Source organism: Canis lupus, chromosome 17 (assembly GCF_011100685.1).
Source record: "Canis lupus familiaris isolate Mischka breed German Shepherd chromosome 17, alternate assembly UU_Cfam_GSD_1.0, whole genome shotgun sequence".
Taxonomy (NCBI): Eukaryota; Metazoa; Chordata; class Mammalia; order Carnivora; family Canidae; genus Canis; species Canis lupus.
Genome location: NC_049238.1, coordinates 50,399,830 through 50,408,664, shown reverse-complemented (window position 1 = coordinate 50,408,664; position 8,835 = coordinate 50,399,830). Strand labels below are relative to the sequence as shown.

Genomic DNA, 8,835 nt, shown 5'->3' with positions numbered 1-8,835 from the left:
TCCTGCTTACTCTCGACAGAGGACCTTATTTCCATCTCCAGAGAGAAATGAGAAGCTCTGGAAGAGAACACCTTCATATCAGTCAGGGGCTGGGAAGAAAGAGATACTTAGTCTCTTCCAATGAGGCAGTCAGAGGAGAGTTGGACAGAGGAAAAATTCAGAAATTTTGGGAACCCAACAAGAGATGTTATAGTGCCCCAAGGCGTACGACAATGGCCCACAGCCCTGGGCTTAAAAAGGCAGGGGCAGTTACCAGACCCTGAGAGGACAGATGGATGGAGATGGCCCCAGATAGGAGCTGTGGTCTTCCATAGCGGGAGGCCTAAGGATGCAGGGGAGGCCAGGGGAATGAATCTCCCAGTGTCACTCTCCTCAAATCCTTCACTGGGGACACCCAATCACAGGAGCCAGCCAGCAAGTCCATAGGAGTCTGCCTTCTGGGACAGAGAGCGGGTGGAGAATGGTGCAGAGTGTATCTTCAAGATTCAGGCAAGCTAGCCTCTCACTTCCCCCAACCTCCCGCCCTCAAACCCACACCACCTCCATCCAGCCCATCTCCTCCACCTCCTTCCTGTTGCCCCTGAGACTGTTCTCTCCCATTGGCCCACCCCTCTCCAGGGGACCTCACTCCTCTTTTCTGCCTCCCCAGGCGCCTTCCCTCTCACCCATTAGTGTCCACATGCCCAAGTCTTCCTTGTGAAGCCCTCCCTTAGCCCCACATTGTCCTGCAGCCATTGTCATGTCTCAAAGCCCAATTTCTTGGAAATTCTTTGTTTTGTACACTGGCAGCCAGTCGGAGTCCTACTAACTTCTCAGCACCCGGAGATCTGGCTTTTGCTGGACTACACTCCACTGAGACTACCCTCTCCAGGTCCTTCCAAGGAACATGCTGTGTCTCCATCTTTCTTATCTCTCAGCACCTGTTCATTTTATTATTATTTTTTAAAGATTTTATTTATTTATTCATGAGAGACACAGAGAGAGAGAGAGAGAGAGAGAGGCAGAGACACTGGCAGAGGGAGAAGCAGGCTCCCTGTAGGGAGCCCAACACGGGACTCGATCCTGGGACTCCAGGATCAGGCCCTGGGCCGAAGGCAGGCGCCCAACCACTGAGCCACCCAGGTGTCCCTCAGCACCTGTTCAGTACATGGAGAGCCTCCCCTCTTGGAAGCAGCCTTGTCTCTTGTCCTTTGGGATACCACGTTCTCCTCGTCTTCCTCTTCCCCTGGCATTAGTGTGCTAGGGCTGTCAGGACAAGCACCACAGATGGGGTGGTTTAAACAACAGAAATTTATTTTCTCACAGTTCTGGAGGCTTAGATGTCCGAGCTCAAAGTGCCAGCCGGGGTGCTTTCTTCTGGAGCTCCTCTTCTTGGCTTGAAAATGCCTGTCTTCATGTTCCCAGGGTGTTTCCCCTCAATGGATGTTGTGCCCAAATTCCCAATTTTTATAAGGTCATCAGTCATATTGGATTAGGAGCCACCCTCATGAGCTTGTTTTACCTTAATTAACCCTTTAAGGACCCTCCTCTGAGCACCGTCGCATTCTGAGGTACTGGGTGCTGGGGCTTCAACATTTGAATTTAGTGGGACACAATTCAGCCCATAACAGTCTTCTTAGCAGCCTGTTTCTGGCCAGGCCCCAGAGGTGGGGGTTCCTCAAGGTTCCATCCTGGGTCTCCCTCTTCTCACCCGACACACTCCCCCCTGGGTGGTTGCCACTGCTCCTTTAGCTCCAAGTGCTCTCAATAAATGGATAACACACCAAGCTAAACATCTAGTCCCCACCTACCTCCTGAGCTCCCGACAAGCACACCCAACTGTCCCCCAACATCTCAACTTGGCTCTTTCACAGGAGCCTCTAATAACCTGTAAAACAGATTGTATTACTTTCCCTGTAGATTTGGTCTTCTTTTTCTGTTCCTAAGCTCTGAAAAATGGCACACCATCCATGTCCTCAGCTGCCTAAGCCAGGAACCTGGGGCCATCTCTGACTTCTCTCTGCCACCTTGACCACCATCAGTCACCAAGAGCTGAGCAGTCTTGCATCTCTTTATTCCCTCTATCCCCGTTGCACCACATAGTCTAGGTTCCATCTTCCCCCACGTTAACCCTCTCCTGCTCTCCCCAGCAGACTTGCCTGTGTCCACAACATGCTCTACTCTATGGCCAGATGGGTCCACTTCTCTACTTAAGGCCTCCAGTGGCTGCCAGCTGACCCACTTAGGTCTCAGTGTCCTGTCTTGCCCCCTATTCCCTGACACTGAGCTTCCTGCAGTTCACCCCAGGACTGAGTGGGGGCCCTGGTGTGCTGTCCCTCCTCTGCCACGCTGACATGTGAAGAGGAGGAGGACCAGCCCAGGAGGCCAGGGATGGAGAAAAGCCTCCTTCCCTCACCTCCTCACTGGATTGGTATGGGGTCTTCAAGGAGGTCTACCTTTTCTTTCTCCTTTCTCTTCACCCTCCTGACGAGGTCCAGGGAACCGGGGTGAGGTGGGGCCCCAGATTCTGAGATGTTCTTGTTCTTGAGCTTAGACAAGATTGTCGGCAGCTACCTTGGAGAGGGGCATAAGAAGGGAATGAACATTTTTTAGCCACCACCCTGAGAGACACCTGGTACTGCAGGGAAGCAAGGGCACATGGGGGTTAGGCCTTTTGGGAGTGGCTGAGACTTTCCTGTTTAAGGGGCTAATCAGTGGCAGGGGTGTGAGTGAGATGGCAGGAGCAGCAGCAGCTCGGGGAGGCCGAGGGAGCTCCATTCTGAAAATGACCCTGGGGCCTTGAGAAAGGGTCACTCATCACTGTCCTCATCCCCCTAGCATTCTGACCCTCCTTCTAACCATGGCCTGAGTGGGAGGAGGGAGGCCATAGGGGCCAGGGGGTGGGGATGGGGCCGGGGGAAGCCACATTCCTGGAGTGTTAATGATCTCCGGCTGGGCAGGAGCTGAGCCCCCAAACCAGCTAAAAACAACAAATGGCTCCCAGGAGGGATTTGTGTCTGTCCTGAGAGTCGAGGATTTCCGCCCGGATGGGGGCTGTGGCGAGTGGGGCTCTTCACAGAGAAATTCCCCAGAGACCAGAAGCCCCATAACCTAGAAGTATCCCTTTGAGATCAGACCCCTCTCCCATCCCTTTCCCTTCCCCCACTCTCCTAGAGAGGCATGAGAGAAGAGTCTGGATGCATTCCTTACCTGGTCTCTGCAGTCCTTACACCAGCCCAGCAAGTGATGCTGTTCTTGACATTTTATAGCTACAGACACCATGACTCTGCTAGAGAAGATGCTTCATAAACATCTGACGGGATTAATGGGTGAATAAAGGAAATGACTAGCTGGAAGTCACAGAGTCACGCTGGAGCCAGGCTGGGGCTGGAACCTGGGTCAGCCTGACCCCAACCATGGACCTCACCTCTACTACATGGTCCCCCTGGCATGGGAGGCCCTACAAGGGTAAAAGATGCTCAGAGGTCCCAGAGAAGAGCTCAGTCCTCACTCCCCCAGGAGTTCTGGGGGCTGCTTAGAGGAAGAGGAGCCAGTGCTGTCAGGAGGCAGCTAAGGCCTGGCCCTGAGGGACTGTGGGGCAGCTAGGAAGGGGGAGAGTCCCTGGGGTCAGTGCCGTGCACGCTGCAGACATGGCGACCTTTCCACTTAGCTCAAACCTTGCCTCCCTATGAAACCTCTCTGGGCTCCCAGGCAGGCCAGAACTACCCACCCCCCTGCACTCCTCTCCTAGTCCCCTGGGTCTTAACAGTATGAGAATCTACTCAAATCCCTGTCTCCTCAAGGTTCTTGCAGTGGGGCCTAGTGAGTGTTCTGCACCTGTTCTGTTAAGGGGTTCCTTCTGCAGAAGTCAGCCCGCCTCCTCTGTCCGGCTTCCTGCCCTCACGTGCTCTTCCATCCTTTCCTCTCCCTTTCCCTCCGGGCCTCCGAGAGGGCTTGACCCCTCCTGAAGCTTGGGTCTACATAGACCTTTCTCAGGACCCTCCCCACAAAATCCTCAGGCAGCCCTGGCTCATCCTCACTATGTTTCTGTACCCCTGTCACTCCACCTGCAATCCACAAAGCCAAGCCCTGATGCTTTAAATCCATCATTTATTGCCCACAGCTTGTTAGTATTACATAAATCAGAGACTGAGAAGTTTTCTGAGAAGGTTAAAAAGACACCGCAAAGTCTCCTTGGTGTGGCTAAGGCATGCGTCCCGGTGCCTCACTCACACCTGGCCCAGGGCTGGGAAACTGCCTGGCCTCTGGCCTCTGGCCTTTCCTCTCTCAGAACCATTCTGCTCCCAGGCCAGGGGCTCAGGAGAGAAAACCAACCGGCTCCTGATCAGGAAGCAGAAAGGAGGCGGTTGGCCGCCTCGACCCAGCAGTCATCTACACATCTTGGGCTTTTGGTCCTTGTACCACTGGACTGTTCTCTGGAAATGGGAGAAGGGTGTCCCCGAGCCTGAGCGAATGTCTGCAGTGACCAGAAGGCTGGGCCAGTACACCAGGGCTAGAGAACCAGTTGCAAGTATGCCCTGGATTCTGGCACGGCTGGGCCAGCTGCATCCTCACTGTGGGGCCCGGCTCAGCCTCCCCGCCAGTCATGAGCCAGTCTGCCCACAGCCAAGTGGGGGATGGATGTTGGCCGAGAGTTTTCTCTCGTGGTGTTCTCCACAGCCAAGCCTGCGTGGCCCCCTGAACCCCTGTCACCATCCCCCTGAGCTATCCAGATCCTTTGCCATCCCCTCCTGAAAGAGGAGTCCCCTTAGCTCACCTGAAACTGCATTTGGGAACCTGAACAGAAATCATCCAGAAGACAAAGTAAGTAGGTTATGAGATGCTACAGGGCCGGGGCTGCGCTGGTCCGGGCCAGGGCAGCCAGCGCAGAGGGGGCAGGGGAGAGACCTCATCTCTTCCAGGCCTCCAGAGTGGGGGGAGGAGGACTGGGGTGCACAGTTCTGGTCTCAAGGCAGAGTGCATGAGAACACGACTCAATGATGGGTGGGGCAGGGGGAGTAGAAGAGAGCTTTTCCAGAGGGGACCCGGACATGCCCAGCCTGTCACTGGCACAGTCACATTGTGGCAGGATCAGCTCAAAAATACTTGCCCCTCTAACACTGTGGCAACCTTTCACTCTACTGTTTTGTTTTCCCTACTTGCTCTGTTTCTCCCTTTCCTGATTGGTCAGGGAGTGCTGCTCCTCAGCAACTCAGTGTGACGGTGGGGGGTGGGGGGCCTCAGGGCAGCATCCTATAGAAATGGCAGGGCCTGGCTGGGAGGTGAGGGCAGCAGGGGCTTCTGAGGGGGCGCCTGGAGTCCATGCCTGTGGAAGACCCACCTTGTCACAACCACCCCCGCACTGAGGATGGTGAGAGTCGCCCAAGGCCCCACCCTTGCTGCCCTGCACTACTCTTTTCCTGAACATGTGTTCACCTCCAGCCATGTTTCTCCCCAGGTTGTTGTTAGGTGAGGGGTACAATGAGGCCCATGCTTCCTCTTTGCCCTGTTCACTCCCATCTCAGGCCCACAAAGAGGAGGAAGCAGGAGCCAGCAGCAAGTGGCATCGAAGGCCAGGGCAGGGTGGGAGGTGGCATGTGGGTATGGAGCCACACTTAGGCACAGCCACCCAAGCTATCGCCTCCTTCAGAACTGAAAAGTGTTTGGCAAAGGTCAAGTGTTCCCAGGATGTGGGCTCACATATAGAAAGTTAAGGTCCAGTTCAGAGGCCAACTGCTGGCCATCCCCAGGGGGCCCCTTTCCCAGTCCAGTGTCCACAGTGGGGATGTGCCTGGGAGGACCAGCATCTGAGCAGGATAGGCAAAGATGCAGTCCAGCTGGAAGAGCCAGTGGGAACCCCTTGATCCAGTCCTCTGGTTCCAGACAGGAAGTGGAGGCTCAGAGAGGGGAGTGGATCCTCCACAGTCGCACAGCCTATTCGTGGCACAGCCAGGGCCTGCGGTTCCTGGCTTGATGCTGACTCTCAGATAGGTGCCTACAAACCTGGCCTCCGCACTCATGCAGAAGACCCTTCCATTCAGGAAGCAGTGGGATGGGGCAGACAGCCTTGGGGGCTGGAGAGGCCCCCCAGATGGCAGTCAGCCCAGCTCCAGCTCCAGCTCCAGCTCCAGCTCCAGCTCCAGCTCCACCCTCAGCCCAGCTTCCAGCCTGGTGACTACAAGGAGGATCTTCCTGCAGAGGTTGACATGCAGGCCCATAATTCCAGCCAAACATCATTCCTTCTTGGAGCTTCTTGCCTGGAGCTGGGGTCATTTCAGGGTTCCATGAGGGGTGACCCCAGCCCCAGACACTGGGCTTCATGCAGAGAGATTGGTTCTGCAGGTTGTGGCATGGATGAGGGCTGGCCACGCTCAAAGGCAATTGCCCATAAAACTTTTCCGAGGCTTCCAGTGTTCCTGACTCCCAGGGCCACCTTCTGAGGACCTCGGTCATTGCTGTTGGTCCATCCTGTGAGGTGCAAACTGCCTTCCCTCCCTCCCCCACCACCCAGCCCAGCCCAGCCCAGCCCAGGGAGCCACTGGGCCTGGCTATCATAATATCTTGAATCTACCAGCCCTGCTGCCAAAGCAACCAGCCCCCAGGCCTCCTCCTGCCACCGCTGGTCAGCTGCTGTATCTGGGCAGCTCTAACCAAGGCTCAGACTTGATTCTGATAAAAAAGAAAAATAAAAAAGAAAACCAAAGTATAAAAGGATCCTAACTCTACCCCGTGGGCACTCTACAAATTTTCAGCTTCACACATGATTGTGCTGAGTAGAGTTTTGACAACCCCACGTAAGGCCCAGAAATGCACTTGATTATTTTTTATAGGAAATGTATCAGAATTCCTCTCCCTTATGTTAACATGTGAATGGATTAGTCTCCCTAACTGTGGGTCCAGTGCTCCCCCAGGCGGCTCAGGATGGGTGGGGTTAGCTTGCCCACCCCCTGCAGGCCCAGCCCATGAGACCCCTTCCCCACCTCCAGCTGCCCGGCCTGGCTAGTGCTCCGTCCCCAGGCCGGCTGGCCGCCACTCACAGCCCCTTGTTGTATACCACTGTCCGGCTACTTGTGGCTCGGGCAATCTCTGGCTCTAACTGGGATGTCTCAATCTGAGGAGAGAGTGAGAACAGAGAAGAAAGGTGAGGGGGGACAGGAGGGGAGGGGTGAGTGTGGAAACTGGGAGGAAAATTGGGAGGACCGCAGTGCCCACAGTTCTGCCACCTACTGACACACCCCTCTTTACTGCTCTCCTTCCAAGGGGCTCACAGTCACCCTTCCCGTCTAGGTCTTGTCTCTTCCTCTGGCACCATGTCCATGCAGGTGTATGTCCTACACCCTGACCTCCGAGTTATGTCTTCCTCATCTCCAAGGGCCTTGGCTAGGGCCCCACACCACACCCCGGTCACCACCCAGGGCTGCTCCACCCACGCTCCTGAAATCCAAATTCCATCCTCTTGGACTCCACAGTCTCCTATCCTTCTCTCCCTGTTTTTAGACCCTGAAGATCTCAGGCCCCAGACTCCCTGCAGCTCAGTCTTCACGTCCTCCCCCTCCAACCCGGACACCAGGGACCATGACTCCAGCTAATCTCTAGCCCAAAAGTCCTTCCAGCCCCGACTGGCAGAAGCCCGGCTTTGGAGGAACTCAAACAGGCATCCACATTCTCTCCACTAGAACCTGACACTCAACATTCCCAGTCAGTCCCTGACTTTGGCTTGCCCCCCACAGTGACCGGCAAACCTCTCCCTCCTGACCACTTTGCCCAGTCAGCTCCTCCTCCAGTTCTCCACAGAGAACCCCCTTAACATGCCACCCTCCTCAGCCACCCACCCTCAGCTCCTCACTCATTCTGAGCAGAAGAGCCTTCTTTCTACTTGAGAGAAAAAGCACAAGACGACGGAAGGAACCCCTCAGCATCCCGCCACCAACCCCATGAACTATCTGTCCATACTGCTCCACGCCTGTGCTCCTGCCACTCGTCCCCTCAGAAGGCACAATCTCCTGGGGTCCACCTCCCCGACACCCACTCCGGGAGCCCACTGCCAGACCGTCCTCCTCGGCTCCCACCTTCACAGTCCACTGACTCTTGACCATCAGCATCTCACCATTGACAAGGACCTCCCATCTGCCAAAATGTCCCATCAAGCCCATATCACACTCCAGCTACTGCCTGGTCTGTCTCTCCTCCCCAACAACCACGTTTCTTTAAGGCACTGTCTCAACTGGCCTTTCCACCTCCTCACCTCCCACTGACTTTTCAACCCACAGCAAATCTGGCTTCTGTTCCCATCATACTCCACAAAAATCCTTCTCTCCAAGTTCACTGCCGCCCCCACATTTCGTGACATCCACTGGACACTTGTCAGGGTCACTGGGGCTCACCCTGGCTGGGTGCACAACCCCTGGGGGGTGATTCAACCCTCCTGGTGATTCCCAGATCTGAGGAGTCTCCAGCCATGTTTCTGCCCTGGGTCCTGGGCCTGCAGAGACTGCCTCCTAGACCTTCTCGTGGATACCTTACAGGCGCTAGAACTCAACCCTGAAATCCAAATCGAAACTGAAGTCACCATCTCCCTCTTCCCCAGCCCACCTCTCCACATCACCACCCAGTGGGGGCCCAGGCACTGTCCTCACATCCTCTCTCCTTCCTTCCCTTGGAGTCCCAGACACCCCAGTCCACCCCCACCTCAGGCAGTGTGAGCCTTCTCAACCACAATTTTGGTTACCCCTCTGTGTTCCTTTTAACATGGCTCAATGACCCCACTGTCCTCAGGGACCCAGTCTAGACTCCTGTGCTATCCAGCCACTGCCTTGATCTACCCTGCCCCTTGGCCTGGAGACACCATTTATTGCA

The 8,835-nt window shown here is 55.4% G+C and overlaps 1 protein-coding gene across 3 annotated transcripts in view; it reads right to left on the bottom strand.

The window, feature by feature from the left end:
• Positions 1-4,069: 4,069 nt before the first annotated feature.
• SFXN5 (sideroflexin 5) overlaps positions 4,070-8,835 on the bottom strand; it is a 122,752-nt gene continuing 117,986 nt past the window's right edge. For all 3 annotated transcript variants that reach the window (XM_038561760.1, XM_038561756.1, XM_038561758.1), the window contains one exon: positions 4,070-7,090. In XM_038561760.1, the coding sequence (XP_038417688.1) occupies positions 7,086-7,090 (5 nt within the window). In that variant the 3' untranslated portion in view covers positions 4,070-7,085. The remainder of the gene's footprint in view (positions 7,091-8,835) is intronic.